Consider the following 16,238-nt stretch of genomic DNA (forward strand, 5'->3'; position numbering starts at 1 on the left):
GTAGGGCTGTGGCGGTCATTACATTTTGTAAGCAGGTGATTGTCATGCCTACACCACAACAGTAAATCTATTTATTTTAGTCCGGTCTAAGGAAACATGATATGAAGAAAATGTAGTCTATTTCAGAAGAACAGGATAGCGTACTCGGAGTCGTCCTTATGTTAGGTCCTGATCTGACTATGCGATATGGCTGTGGGCTACACTATAATTTCTGTGGCATTATTTTAAAGTAAGAAGAATACAATTGAACATAGCTAAATAAAATAGAAAGGATATTTTTCCTAAACCATTTCCCGAGGGAGAGCGCGCATGCGGCTATTCTGTTTTGAGCTGTTAACAAAGAAATAGGTATTCCTATATGCTTAATTTAGTTATTAATCTAACTTTAGTTGTTCTACAAATGTTGGGCTATATGTTTTGATTTTTAATACATTATAAGGCTTCATGATGCGACTCTAATGATGGTTTGAAAAAGTTGCTTGAAAGGCATGAGCTCTGCTTTGTTTTTTTTTGCACAGGCTGTACACACTTCATCAGTCTCTCATTCACAATTTGACAAGCACTTGATAATGCCTCGAATTTCACAGCGGCATCCCCTTTTTGGCCTTAATGCACCAGTGGCCGGAGTGCTGTGTTGTGCCCTTCTCCCTGAGTGATGCGTGCTCCTAAGCATCTCACTGACATGGCTCTCATCACAGTGATCAGGACTTTCTCACAGGCTACAAGTGAAGACTGACATATCGGGGACACAACGGCACGCGTCCTTATCTAGTTCTGAGGTGCATATTGAAGATATTGGAAGAACTGTCCACATTTACTTTTGTCAGCCACAAGATGAGTAGGCCTAACGATCAGCGAAAGCACTAGCTTATGTCAATCTATTATCCCACATAGTACAAAAGTTGACCTATTCTGTGTGAGAAATAAATATTCCAAACAGTCTCGGACAATTATGGGATGCAATAAAGCCCAAATTAAAACAACCACCAGCATCAAACTTCTTTATGCAATGTGGCTGGTGCAACAGATCAGAACATTTAGTTTCATGTTGATAAACTATTAGGCTATTTCTTCAAATTATAAGCGCATCAATGCGCACAGGCTATAAGCACAAATGTTCCATTAGCGGGAAAACACCATTATCAAAAGTGACCACAAATGTGATTATGCATGTAATGCATTTTTATGATGAAAATGATCTTCCCCAAACTTGAAATGCACGCGCTGCTTATGCATGCCAGTTAGGCTCTACACCTCTTAATGCTTAATGTCAAGACGTTATTTGGCCTCTTTCATTATGATACAAACCTTCAAAATATATATGCCTATGAACTAGGCTACATTATGATTTTGAAGGCAGTTTCTTATGCTGAGCACCATTCACGTGATAATTATATGCTTCACAAGTGATAATACACTGCTCAAAGAAATAAAGGGAACACTTAAACAACACAATGTAACTCCAAGTCAATCACACTTCTGTGAAATCAAACTGTCCACTTAGGAAGCAACACTGATTGACAATACATTTCACATGCTGTTGTGCAAATGGAATAGACAACAGGTGGAAATTATAGGCAATTAGCAAGACACCCCCAATAAAGGGGTGGTTCTGCAGGTGGGGACCACAGACCACTTCTCAGTTCCTATGCTTCCTGGCTGATGTTTTGGTCACTTTTGAATGCTGGCGGTGCTTTCACTCTAGTGGTAGCATGAGACGGAGTCCACAACCCACACAAGTGGCTCAGGTAGTGCAGCTCATCCAGGATGGCACATCAATGCGAGCTGTGGCAAGAAGGTTTGCTGTGTCTGTCAGCGTAGTGTCCAGAGCATGGAGGCGCTACCAGGAGACAGGCCAGTACATCAGGAGACGTGGAGGAGGCCGTAGGAGGGCAACAACCCAGCAGCAGGACCGCTACCTCCGCCTTTGTGCAAGGAGGAGCAGGAGGAGCACTGCCAGAGCCCTGCAAAATGACCTCCAGCAGGCCACAAATGTGCATGTGTCTGTTCAAACGGTCAGAAACAGACTCCATGAGGGTGGTATGAGGGCCCGACGTCCACAGGTGGGGGTTGTGCTTACAGCCCAACACCGTGCAGGACGTTAGGCATTTGCCAGAGAACACTAAGATTGGCAAATTTGCCACTGGCGCCCTGTGCTCTTCACAGATAAAAGCAGGTTCACACTGAGCACATGTGACAGACGTGACAGTCTGGAGACGCCGTGGAGAACGTTCTGCTGCCTGCAACATCCTCCAGCATGAGGGGTCTGGCGGTGGGTCAGTCATGGTATGGGGTGGCATTTCTTTGGGGGGCCGCACAGCCCTCCATGTGCTCGCCAGAGGTAGCCTGACTGCCATTAGGTACCGAGATGAGATCCTCAGACCCCTTGTGAGACCATATGCTGGTGCGGTTGGCCCTGGGTTCCTCCTAATGCAAGACAATGCTAGACCTCATGTGGCAGGAGTGTGTCAGCAGTTCCTGCAAGAGGAAGGCATTGATGCTATGGACTGGCCCGCCCGTTCCCCAGACCTGAATCCAATTGAGCACATCTGGGACATCATGTCTCGCTCCATCCACCAACGCCACGTTGCACCACAGACTGTCCAGGAGTTGGCGGACGCTTTAGTCCAGGTCTGGGAGGAGATCCCTCAGGAGACCATCCGCCACATCATCAGGAGCATGACCAGGCGTTTTAGGGAGGCCATACAGGCACGTGGAGGCCACACACACTACTGAGCCTCATTTTGACTTGTTTTAAGGACATTACATCAAAGTTGAATCAGCCTGTAGTGTGGTTTTCCACTTTAATTTTGAGTGTGACTCCAAATCCAGACCTCCATGGGTTGATAAATTTGATTTCCATTGATAATTGTTGCGTGATTTGTGTTGTCAGCACATTCAACTATGTACAGAAAAAAGTATTTAATAAGACTATTTCATTCATTCAGATCTAGGATGTGTTATTTTAGTGTTCCCTTTATTTTTTTGAGCAGTGTATATGCTTCACAAGTGATGGGCTAATATTGCCACCCATCAGACTATTCTTGATTTAATCTTGTCTTTGCGTATACAAAATAATATTTGTGAAATTTCGATTTAGAAGGGACCATTATCATCCACCCGTCTCAACAGGGGCAGTGGGAAAGAAATACATGTCATCTATGCACTTAAAAAGCAAATGGAGGATGCTTTTCCCTTGGTTCATTTTCATGCCAGCCAAGTAGGCTATACTCCTGTTGTCAAGATAAGCAAAATGTTTAATCTTAGTGAAGTTTAAATAAATATAGTAGGCCTAGCCTATAGAAATCTGATGGGATGATCCTTTTTTTAAGAGATCATCCCTCTGTTTTCTCCTGCAATTGCATAGCCTATAGAAACGTTGCGCAACATGTGCTCATGAAGTGTTTGATTAGATTTTCTAACACATTTGCATTGATGTCTAGCGTGATTAAAGGGACAATAGAATGCTGAGTACCAGGCAGTTAGCAAGTTTGGCAGGCTACAAATTTTTGTCATGATTTAACTTCGAAGTGGTCCGCCTGTGAAAATCAGGATATCGCGTAGGAACACACCGTAGCTAATTCGCCTCTGTCGCAATGCGCCGTGTCTGTAGGAAATGGAGATATTATAGAAAGGAGGAGATGGGAATCCAATTATGAAATGAATGGAGAGGCGGCTCACCCGACTGACTGTCGACCCAACGCATTCACGTTGTCATGCTGCGTCACGCTGTTGCCAAAGTAATCATCACGCAATCCGTTCCTAATGGGGTTTCCATCCCCTCAAAATGATCTCTGTGGGAAAGCAAGGTAATGTTGTTCTCGCTCAGGGCAGAGACCCTGTTTTATAGCTCTGTGACAGAGACAAACTGCAAGTTTAACTTGGTAAGTTGAACTCCTAAATTGATAGAGCAGTTTGCTTAGGCAATTTTACAGCTAATTAGCTACTTCTCATGCTCATGTTGAGTTTGGTATTATTGTATGTAGCTATATTTTCTAGCTAGCCAGCCAGCCATTCCAGGGAGCGAGCGAACATACAGTAGAATTGTGGGTTTTTGTAGTAGACTTGAGCTGCATCAAATTTATCCAAAATGATATTCACATGTTTCTACCAACCTTGTTAGAACAACAAAATTAAACATTTGTTCACAAAAAAATATTGTTGTCATGTATTAGTGCTATTTAACACGGTTTAACACTCTTAACAATAGGAATTCGTAGTTTTCGGTGGATTATCCCTTTAATGTTTTGTATACTCAGTGTATGTGTCGAATACGACCCACAAAAAAATAAAGTAAATCCGTAGCCTGCACTCGATTAGCAAATGGAGGTTACGCGTGGTTACGATTTTAATATCCCAGGCAGGCTACATTGGTTGTTTAGCAATAAATATAGCGTCACGAAAGCTGGGATCCTCTCATAAGAACACATTTCTCTAGGCGCTCTGTAGGCTATGGGCTCTCCAAATATGTTCCAGGGGTCCTAGGCCTATAAGTTACGTTTGAGTTATTTGGCCACTTTTGTGATACAAACCTTAACAAAACATATATGCCTATGGGCTAGGCTACATGTTGCACGCAACTATGCTTTTTGAAAAAGTCACAAATAGGGCTTTCACTTTTTCTTGGTTTAGACTGCACGAGCTGGGCATCATTCACAAGTGATAATATTCTCACTCAACTGAATAGTCTCACTTTTATCTTATCTTTACATAAACAAAATAAAGCTGGGACCGAGAGACCGTTTCTATCTCAAGGCCACCAGACTGTTAAATAGCCGGTACTAGCCGGTCTCCACCCAGTACCCTGCCCTGAATTTAGTCACTGTCACTAGCCGGCTACCACCCGGTTACTCAATCCTGCACCTTAGAGCCTGCTGCCCTACAGTGGTTCTTCCTTTAAAAGTTGCGAGCTTGCACCGTGGGACTTAGAGGTACCCAGCGTCACGGCGTCATTGCTCCAGACCACCACAAGGGGGAGTTAGAGCACTCATTATGCATTTGGGTCCCAAGGTTTTTATATGACCAATCATATCGTGTGGTTCCAATGACGCATTTTGGATCGAGCCACCCTTGTCTTGTGGCGTTCCTCAACAAAGATGGCTGATAAAATATTGCGGTGGAACCAGGTGTAAGTTGTTATAACGTCATAACGAGTCAAGGAAAAAATGTACAATTGAGAGGAATATGTTACTTAATGTAGAGATAAACGTTTGCATATTTTTTTTGTCAAAAAAGTTCATTTACGAAAATTGCTAATTAGCAAGTTATCTGACTAGCTAACATTCGCCAGCTAGCTAGTGTTAGGATAATTAATTTGTAATTTGTGTTGTTTAATGTTTTAGGGACTCCTGAGAAAACCAGCAAACCAGGCTGTTGTCTTGTGAAATAGTGGATTAAAGAATCTAGCTAGCTAAAGCATTTACTGCAAATTGAATGTACAATTGTGTAAGCTTGCCTTGTAATGCAGCTGAAGTAACATAGCTAGCTAACCGTTTACTTGCTTATTGTGTAGTGGAGGATAAAAATAACTGTATGCCTATGGATGTGTAGTTAGCTACAGTATGTAGCCGATCTCTATATGGACCCTGAAACGTTTGGTATGAATATTAGTTCAGAACTTATCTATGAACCTCAGCTATCATAGTTGTTGTATCAACTTCAAGTCTGAATGGCATTAATGAAGCCTATGGATAGAGTAGAATATAATAACTTTATTGTGCCAAGGATGCAAGTCCTATATACACATGTGCTGTAGTTATTACCACGCATTGTAGCCTGTACATTGTAGCCCACATTCGCACATTGTAGCCTGTACATTGAATATATTCACTGATCATATACTCCTCCTTGGCAAATAAAGGTGCAAATGGCAAATTCAGGTATAAATCTCTGAGACCTTCTTTGTTCAAACTCCATTATTTGAGTGATGCTGTGCATGTATGTATTACAATTATACACTTCAACGGTGTTAACCACGTCTGCTCCTGGGACATCAATGATTACACATTGTAACGATGCAATAGACTAGAAACATGATTGATTTGTAATTTATATCTACAGAAAAAAAACTGTGCATATTTAACCCCCTACATCTGCATTAATCTGAGGACACGGGATAGTATTTCAATGAGATACTTCATTTCAACCAGTGGAGAATGTGAAACGCTTTTATTGAAAGAAGTTCATTATCCAGGTGTTACGAATGCATTGTAATTATGATAATTGTAATATTATAAATACAAGTTCAATCTGTACTTCAATGCACATATGGTGTGCATTATAAAAGGAGGAAGAAAGACGAGAAGGGGAGAGAGGTGTAGCAGACAAAGGGAAAGAGGTAAGAACCGTGGCAGACAGCGTATGATTCATGAATTGCAGTGCTACCCTAATATTCTCTCTGTTCATCACAGTTGTGGTGTCTCCTAAATCAAATCAAATCAAATTTATTTTATATAGCCCTTCGTACATCAGCTGATATCTCAAAGTGCTGTACAGAAACCCAGCCTAAAACCCCAAACAGCAAGCAATGCAGGTGAAGAAGCACGGTGGCTAGGAAAAACTCCCTAGAAAGGCCAAAACCTAGGAAGAAACCTAGAGAGGAACCAGGCTATGTGGGGTGGCCAGTCCTCTTCTGGCTGTGCCGGGTGGAGATTATAACAAAACATGGTCAAGATGTTCAAATGTTCATAAATGACCAGCATGGTCGAATAATAATAAGGCAGAATAGTTGAAACTGGAGCAGCAGCACAGTCAGGTGGACTGGGGACAGCAAGGAGTCATCATGTCAGGTATTCCTGGGGCATGGTCCTAGGGCTCAGGTCCTCCGAGAGAGAGAAAGAAAGAGAGAATTAGAGAGAGCATATGTGGGATGGCCAGTCCTCTTCTGGCTGTGCCGGGTGGAGATTATAACAGAACATGGCCAAGATGTTCAAATGTTCATAAATGATCAGCATGGTCGAATAATAATAAGGCAGAACAGTTGAAACTGGAGCAGCAGCACAGCCAGGTGGACTGGGGACAGCAAGGAGTCATCATGTCAGGTAGTCCTGGGGCATGGTCCTAGGGCTCAGGTCCTCCGAGAGAGAGAAAGAGAGAAGGAGAGAATTAGAGAACGCACACTTAGATTCACACAGGACACCGAATAGGACAGGAGAAGTACTCCAGATATAACATCCTAACCAGCCTTGGGCACCCAGTTTGGCCCGAGGGTTATCTTAAGAGCGGGTGAGGTGGCAATGACGGGACTGCCTTCCTCTTTCACATCAAAACATACCTGCAGACGAGAGAGCATGATTAAGCCTTGTTTTTTTTATTTATTCTTACACGGTCAGTCATCTTAAATCAGGAGGTGAAATGCAAAACTGACCTTGGATCATTAACTCTAGGACTCCTACATCTCTGTCTGTATTTCAATGTAAAGCATCTCTTTAATAATACTTCCTGTTGACCCGACCAAGTGACCTCTCACCTATGATCATGCTGTGCCCTCTGTGTCAGCCAGTTCAGATGCGGGAGGGGTTCACCAAAACAGCTGATATAACCTAGAGGATTTAGGGAGAGGGAGGAAGTGAAGAAGATAGACTGTTATTGTGTATGTGTGTGTGGTCTCACCTGGTGTCCACACTAAGTGGCTACGGAGAACTTAATGCTGAAAAACAGACACTTGAGGACAAACAATAGAAGATACTGTATGTGACGCTGACACCTATCGGAGTGTACCTGAAACACTTAAATATAGAGGGCTATGTGTCTCACCACTTGGTTATTGCAAGGCTAACCCCCAGGGAAATCATGACTTGGCAGCAACAGATAGTCCAGTGAAAATGGCTGTGTTTATGTGGTGTAAATCTGAACATTAGCAGCTGACATCTAAAGGGTTTTTTAATTAACGCATGTGAGACAGGTTCCATGTACAACAAGACAGGCAGAGATGGAGAAAAAGAACACAGAACAGTTTAATTAGTTCTGGTTATGGACATTTTAGCCAGCAATAAAGCTTCCACTGCCTGTTCCTCAGAGAGTGAACATCTGGCAATATCTACATTTTCGACCCCTTTGTCAACTCGCTCTCTTGAAAGTAAAGAAAACAGATAATTTTTTTATAGATATGAAAAACAATAACCATTCAATATATGACCATTCAATCTAAAGCAGCAGGTGTCATTTTAGGATACGTCAATACAGCCCAGTGCTGTTTACCTGAGATGCCATCTTCGTAGGTGTCCGCTTTTGACTTCATTTGTGTCAGGAAAAAAGTTGCTTTCAGAACAATTTTTTTTTGATTGAAAATGAAAAAGGTTTTGCTCTCGACAAAAGACACAAATGTACCTCCATTGCATATAACAATTTGCCCGTGAGTAACCACACCTTCATACAAACATGCTACTGTATGCAGAATTCTTGACGCACAACCGAATATGCTGCCATATTCTGCCAGCACGCCCACAGGCAAGCCACTCCGGAGCAGAATGATGATGCGTGGAAAAGGGAAAGGAATGAGATGGGAACAGCGATTTGTTGCAAGTTGGGGAGGAGGGCTAATAGCTGAACAACAGACTGACTATTCAACCTTTACTAAAGAATAGTCTAATAGCCGAGCTAGGTGTGAAAACCCCACCTTTATCACAGACCAGATTTGCCCAATGACCAAGGGGTATTACAATGTAATAAAGTAATGACTTTTCAAATAACGTTGGCTGACAATTTGTTAGCTATCATTATGAACCACATAGCAAATCATTACAGCAGTATGTACCGGTATGTTAGCTAGCTGCCTAACGTTAGTAGTTATACATCAAACTTGCCAGTATATTAGCCTATAGGCTATCTAACTACCCAACGTTTATTGACTTGATTATTCTCGTCATTCTTAGCTTAGCTAAATGGTATGGTCGTTGTGCTTTCTCAATGGACATTTAGGTGCTTTCGTAAATTCACTCTGGCTATCTGGCTACAATAGAACGAGTCAAAATTCACCCAAGGCTGAAGAGCGGCTTAAGAACGTTGTCTAAACTGGAACACTAGCGCGAGCCCATAGCAAATGAATGGAATCGAACGTTCACAGAGCCTGTTTTGACTGGAGTGATGCTTAGAATTCCATAAAAAATGAATCCCTTTTTATTTTACCACGAAACTGGAAAAAAACAACTTGTGTAAAAGTAAACATCCGCACCTCGATGGTGTGAACTGTGCTTATGTCTGCGTAAGGAAAAAGTAGGGAAAAAATAAACCTTTGACTATTTCTGGTCTGGCGATCGATGACACGAGCACGCTGCCCAAATTTACATAATTACAAAGAGGAGATTATCCAGATTTTTAAAATTATGCCCGTGTTAAGTTTTGCTTCCGTCCCGCTCCTCGCCCCTACCTGGGCCCGAACCAGGGACCCTCTGCACACATAGACAACAGCCACCCTCGAAGCATTGTTACCCATCGCTCGACAAAAGCCGAGGTCTCAGAGCGAGCGACGTCACCGATTTTGAAATGCTATTAGCATTTTTTGTTTTGTTGCGATGACTTCAAAACGACGGCCTTACCAGCTCTGCTAGGGCGAGTAAAATGGTTGTAAAAAAAGTTGGAAGTAGCTAGCCAACATTAGCTCGGGTGCTTGACTGCCGTCAAGGCCAGAATGCTCAAATCAACCTTACTCCTTGGCCCGAACGTCCAGTTTGCGCTCCGAGAGCGAAACGACCCGAATTTATAAACTGACAATTTTCTCTGAATGGAAACACCCTAATATTAATCAAATTAATTAAACCAAATTTCTTAATCAATCCCATATACTATGTCATTACAAAAAAGGTTTTAAATTCTCTGGTAATGCCAATACGGAATATTATCAAATGTTTCTCAAAGATACCCTCTGGTGGTCAAACTAGCAATAACTTGCAGTAACAGAAGAAATGGCCAAGAACTAAATGACGTGCCACAGAATGCTGGGTGAGCCGCAGTACGACGCAACTTTCAAAGGAGGAACCACCATTGTATGTAGATAGACATACAGTGCATTCGGAAAGTATTCAGACCCATTGACTTTTTACACATTTATGTTACATCCTTATTCTAAAATTGATTAATTAAAAATGTGCCACCAGAGACTGTCGCAGCCGGTCGTGACCGGGAGGCCCATGGGGTGGCGCACAATTGGCCTAGAGTTGTCCGGGTTAGGGAGGGTTTGGCCAGCAGGGATATCCTTGTCTCATCGCGCACTAGCGACTCCTGTGGCGGGTCGGGCGTAGTGCACGCTGACCAGGCAGCTAGGTGTACAGTGTTTCCTCCGACACATTGGTGCGGCTGGCTTCCGGGTTGGATGCGCACTGTGTTAAGAAGCAGTGCGGCTTGGTTGAGTTGTGTTTCGGAAGACATGGCTCTCGACCTTCGCCTCTCCCGAGTCCGTGCACTAGTTGTAGCGATGAGTAACTACTAACAATTGGATACCACGAAATTGGGGAGAAAAAGGGGGTAAAAAATATTTTTAAATGTTTTTTGTGTGCAAATTTATTAAAAATAAAAAACAGACATCACATTTATATAAGTATTCAGATCCTTTACTCAGTACTTTGTTAGAGCACCTTTGCCAGCGATTACAGCCTTGTCTTCTTGGGTATGACGCTGCAATCTTGGCAGACCTGTATTTAGGTAGTTTCTCCCATTCTTCTCTGCAGATCCTCTCAAGCGCCGCCAGGTTGGATGGGGGGCGTCGCTGCACAGATATTTTCAGTTTTCTCCAGAGATGTTCGATCGGGTTCAAGGACATTCAGAAGCCACTCCTGTGTTGTCTTGGCTGTGTGCTTAGGGTCGTTGTCCTGTTGGACGATGTACCTTCACCCCAGTCTGAGGTCCTCAATCGCTCTACTTTGCTCCGTTCATCTTTCCCTCAAATCTGAATAGTCTCCCAGTCCCTGCCCTTGAGAAACAGATGCCTCACAAGTCCTCAACCGGCAACTTCATTAAATAGTACCCACAAAACACCCGTCTCAACATCAACAGTGAAGAGGCAACTCAGGGATGCTGGTCTTCTAGGCAGAGTTCCTCTGTCCAGTGTCGGTTTTCTTTCACCCATCTTAATCTTTTTATTGGCCAGTCTGAGATACAGCTTTTTCTTTGCAGCTCTGCCTAGAAGGCCAGCATACCGCAGTCTGTTGACGTTGAGACTGGTGTTTTGCGGGTAGTATTTAATGAAGCTGCCAGTTGAGGACTTGTGAGGCGTCCGTTTCTCAAACTAGACCCTTGTCCTCTTGCTCAGTTGTGCACCGGGGCCTCCCAATCCTCTTTCTATTCTGGTTAGAGTCAGTTTGCTCTGTTCTGTGAAGGGAGAAGTACACAGTGTTCTATGAGATCTTCAGTTTCTTGGCAAATTCTCGCATGGAATAATCTTCATTTCTCACAACAAGAATAGACTGACAAGTTTCAGAAGAAAGTTCTTTGTTTCGGGCCAATTTGAGCCTGTAATCGAACCCACAAATGCTGATGCTCCCAATACTCAACTAGTCTAAAGAAGGCCAGTTTGATAGCTTTTTTAATCAGAACACCAGTTTTCAGCTGTGCTAACGTAATAGCAAAAGGGTTTTCTAATGATCAATTAGCCTTTTAAAATGATCAACTAGGATTAGCTAACACAACGTGCCACTGGAACACAGGAGTGATGGTTGCTGATAATTGGCCTGCCGTTTCCGTTTCCAGCTAGGTCTTTTACAACGTTACACTGTGTTTCTGATCAATTTGATGTTATTTTAAGGGACAAAAAAAATGTTGCTTTTCTTTCAAAAACAAGAACATTTCTAAGTGACCCCAAACTTTTGAAAGGTAGTGTACGTTTGTGTATATTTCTACTCCGGACTCTGACATTGCTCATCGTGACATTCCTTTGTTTATTCCTTTTTAGATTTGTGTGCATTGTTAGATATTTCTGCTCTGTTGGCGCTACGAACACACGCATTTAGATACATCTGCTAAATATGTTGCACCTGTCCATTACCATGCACCTGTCGAAAGAGGGGGCGAATGGAGGACACTTTTCCTGCCGTTCATGCCAGCCAGATAGTCTACGCCGATTTTTAAAGTGAAGCAATGTGCTTAATATTAGGAACGTTTCTAAATAAATATAGTTATATAGCTTACAGAAAGCTGATGAGATCCTCTTTTTTTAATAGAGGCGATCAAAACTCTTCTTTTTTTTCTCACACAATTGCCTAGCATAGTTTATAGAAATGTTACGTGGGTTTATAGGAACACTTATTTAATCCCGTGCATCAACCGGCTATGAGGAGCTGTTTCTCGCTGAGCAACAGGTGATCCCATTCCACTCAAACTCTGAATGCCAGGGCTCTCGTGAAGTGTTTGATTTGATTTTCTATTGAATTTGCATTGATGTCGGAGTGATTAGAGGGACAATAGAGCGCTGAGTACCAGGCCATTAGCGTCAGGCCATTAGTGACTGGCCGTTCGCAAGTTTGGTAGGCTACTAATGACCATCAGCGGTTTTGGAGAAGCCTGGTTGCCATGACTCAGCGGTCACATGCAATTTGACTGTGGTCATGACTCGTGAGTGGTGGTAATACGGTCACCATAACAGCCCTACGCCAGGGTCGTGGGTTTGATTCCTGCTGGGGCCACTAATGGGAAAGGGTTTGCACTTTGAATAAAAGCCTCTGCTAAATGGCATGTATTATTATATAGTATGTCTCTTCCTCTCCTTTTGCTATTCTCTTCTATTTCTCTCTCTCCACTCCCTCCATGTCTCCCCTCCACTTCCCTCTGTCTCCCTCCTCCCCTCTCCATCTCACTTTCCATCCCCTGTTCCCCTGGAGTCTGGCTAGAAAAGCTTTTGTGGATAATTGATCGGCAGAAGGAGGGGATCGATGCTGCTCGTCTTGACTGAGAGACTCATTTCCTCCCGCCTCTCCCTGTCTCGGGATTTTGTCTTTGTCTCCCTCCCGCCTCCCTCTCTCTAGCGCTCTCACTCACCACCTTTCCACACCCTTGTCCTCTCCATGACTGTGGTAAAGGCATGGATTGCAGAGAGAGGAGAGGATGATAAGGAGAGAGGAGGAGAAAGAGCGGGATGATGGAACACATGGGACCAGAGTTCATTAAGTCATTTTTATGGATCTTGAACTCTAGTAGCCCCAGAAGGACAGAAAGCACCGGAACACTTTCTGCAAGCCTGCCCTGGTGCTTTATGAGTCTCATTGATGGCGCTTATGATCTGTCTCGGTGGGAGGCCACTAATAGACTCTCCAATGTGTCTGTTGTTTCATTACCACACAATCTCTGCATAGAACACGGCTTCTAACAGCACTCTATTGGAGCTGCTTACGCAGAGGATATATAGGGGTACTTATCTGTGTGTGTGTGTGTGTGTGTGTGTGTGTGTGTGTGTGTGTGTGTGTGTGTGTTCAAACTGTGAGTTGTATTTATGATAAAATGTCATGTTGAATGCATCAAGTGGATAAAGTGTACTGAATCCCTCTCTCTCTCTTCTCTCTCCACTCTCTCTCTCAGGTATCACTACAGAAGGGATCTACAGGGTGAGTGGGAACAAGTCAGAGATGGAGAGCATGCAGAGGCAGTTTGACCAGGGTGAGTTACCAGACCCTCTCTTTTTGACCGTAGACATTCAACACACACCAACAATATGAATTGTCAACAATATGCCTTACACTCAGTGGCCAGTTGTTTAGGTTCACGAAAAAGCTCCACTCCTCCACTCCTACAGTCATGTGGCTGTGGGTTGCTATATAAAGCAGGCAGACAGGCATCGAGGCATTCAGTTACTGTTCGATTGAACATTAGCATGGGCAAAACAAGTGACCTAGGCAACTTTGAGTGTGGTGTGATCATCGGTGCCAGGCATGCAATTTCCAGTATCTCAGAAACTGCCGGCCTCCTGGGCTTTTTTTTAACCCGCGAGTGTCTATGGCAAGTTTTCCCAAACTCTGTCCTCGGGACCCCAAGGAGTGCATGTTTTAGTTTTTAACCCTAGCACTACACAGCTGATTAAAATAATCAACTAATCATAAAACTTTGATAGTTGGAATCCGCTGTGTCGTGTAAGGGCAAAAAACCTGGACGTGCACCCCTGCACGCTGGTCAAGGGTTCACTGAGAATGCGGCGACACACAGAAAACATCCAGTCAGTGACAGTCCTGTGGGTGAAAACAGCTCGTTGATGAGAGGTCGAAGGAGAATGGCACGAAATCGTGCAAATAACAGCGCAGTACAACAGTGGTGTGCAGAACGTCATTTGATAAAGCACAACTCATCGGTCCTTGTCATGGATGGACTATTGCAGCAGGCGACCACACCGGGTTCCACTCTTATCAGCTAAAAACGAGAACCGGCTGCGGTGGGCACGTACTTACCAACACTGGACAATTGAGGAGTGGAAAAACATTGCCTGGTCAGACTGAGTGTAATTATTGTAGGGTCGTCAGACCCCGTGCCACCCGTGGCCAATGCCTATGTACACGTACTGACCTATGCACATACACACACTCACACACTCACACACTCACACACTCACACACACTCACACACTCACACACACTCACACACTCACACACACACTCACCAATACACACACTCGTATACCTAGGCACAAACAGGGCATGGACGTGCAGTGTTAGTGTGTTGTATCTGTCCAGAAGCCTGTTGTCCAATGGATTCACCTAATTAACCTGGGAGCATCTGTATCATGGATATGCAGGAAGGAGAGGCCTTCCTCACACCGTAGCTTGTGTGTGTGGTGTGGGCCGTTAATTTCCTCCCAGATTGGTTTGGTTAATGAAGCATGCTCGCTGGTGTGTGTGTGTGTGTGTGTGTGTGAAATCAGTGAGGCTGAATCCGCCTGAGGTAATCAGAAGCGAAGTCCTGTGTCCAGTCGAACAGGACCCTAGACCAAGGTGACAATACAATTACACATGAAATTACAGCACCGGTAGACCATAGCACCCAATCCGCTATCACCTAGCCACACTTTACAGCAAAGATAACCCATGGCGAAAGAACCACACACCCAGTTCAGATACAACAGCCAAGACCAGACTAGTTTTAGAACTTCTCATGTCGGCTGCTGGAGTTTCCAAGGTTCAACATGTCAAATCTTAGCTAAAGACTTGGGATGAGACGGATTTGTTTAGCCAATTAGAGAGCAGTGCCCTGACGTTCTGTGTTTAGCCAAGCAAACCGCTAGCTAGCTATTGTGCTGCCGTTAGCAAGCCTAGCTTGCTGATATTTATCTGACAAGTCTGTGTGCCCTGTTTCTGGTGCATGTATTTCATGATACTTGTTCACTACAACACCGTGCTATAACAAGTGGCAACTTTGTATCAAAGTTGTTATCGAAGTCATTGTGAAGATTCACTGTTACCGTGGAAACAACTGCCCATCTCGTCTTCTTGATCTGAATGCCCTGTCTTTAGTCAGCTATTCTTACACACAAAATTCTAAAACGGTCTAGTTTTGTCTCGTCTCTCCTTATGTCGGCTGTTTTATCTAAACCGGAGCACTGAGATCTGGAGCTCACTCTGAGGCCTGGTCTGAGTACAGGTCTGAATCAGAAGCACTAGGCATTACTGGGTGAGAACTGACTTGGGACCAGTGTCATCACTGAAGCTGCTCTGTTATGCACACAACAGGTCCTATTTTCATCCTCTCTCTTTTCGGTCTCTTTTTCATCCTTCCTCGTTTATCCCCTCTCCCTCACCATTGCTATCTGTCTAACTCTTCCACAATCAATCCCCCTTACTTTCTATTCCTCCCCCCATCTCCCCGCCTCTCTTCCTCCACATTTGTCATAGATCGGAGAGAGTAATCAGAGAAGGGTTTAGTCTATAGTCAGAGAATAGTCTATATATTTGTATCCTTCTCTCCTCCCCTCCTTCACCCCTTCCTTCTCTCACACTCTTTTCTCTGTGTTTTGATCAACAAGCCCGTGTCAAGTGGGACAGGCGTCGCCTGTGATTACTCTTGGTTTATAGTTTTTAATCAGCAGTTGTGCTTCTGGTGCTGCTGACCTCATTCCCATTCTCTCCCACGTGGTCCCTTGGGCTGACCTGCCACACTGAATAAAAGAGACTCACCGAGGAGCTGGAGCCAATTGGGTGCAGTTCCTACTAACGGGATAAGCAGTGATATACGGAACTAAGATATACGGAACTTTTATTGTGTGCTGGTGTTGTGGTTTGTTTAGTCAGGTATTTTAGTCCATCACCAGGTGGGGTGATACTATAGCAGTG

The 16,238-nt window shown here is 43.8% G+C and overlaps 1 protein-coding gene and 1 long non-coding RNA gene across 4 annotated transcripts in view; one reads left to right on the forward strand and one right to left on the reverse strand.

Moving 5' to 3' along the window:
- The window catches only part of LOC110503497 (rho GTPase-activating protein 35), a 105,319-nt gene that overhangs the window by 78,816 nt on the left and 10,265 nt on the right, over nt 1-16,238 (forward strand). For all 3 annotated transcript variants that reach the window (XM_036962193.2, XM_021581833.3, XM_021581832.3), the window contains exon 4: nt 13,504-13,581. In XM_036962193.2, coding sequence (XP_036818088.1) covers nt 13,504-13,581 — 78 coding nt within the window. The remainder of the gene's footprint in view (nt 1-13,503; nt 13,582-16,238) is intronic.
- The window catches only part of LOC149972342 (uncharacterized), a 40,000-nt gene continuing 30,718 nt past the window's right edge, over nt 6,957-16,238 (reverse strand). Inside the window, exons 2-3 of the long non-coding RNA XR_016491277.1 lie at nt 7,469-7,541; nt 6,957-7,073 (exon numbers count right to left, since the gene is read on the reverse strand). This is a non-coding gene — a long non-coding RNA (uncharacterized LOC149972342). The remainder of the gene's footprint in view (nt 7,074-7,468; nt 7,542-16,238) is intronic.

Source organism: Oncorhynchus mykiss, chromosome 24, assembly GCF_057628025.1.
Source record: "Oncorhynchus mykiss isolate SJ-2025 chromosome 24, ASM5762802v1, whole genome shotgun sequence".
In the NCBI taxonomy this organism is placed as follows: Eukaryota; Metazoa; Chordata; class Actinopteri; order Salmoniformes; family Salmonidae; genus Oncorhynchus; species Oncorhynchus mykiss.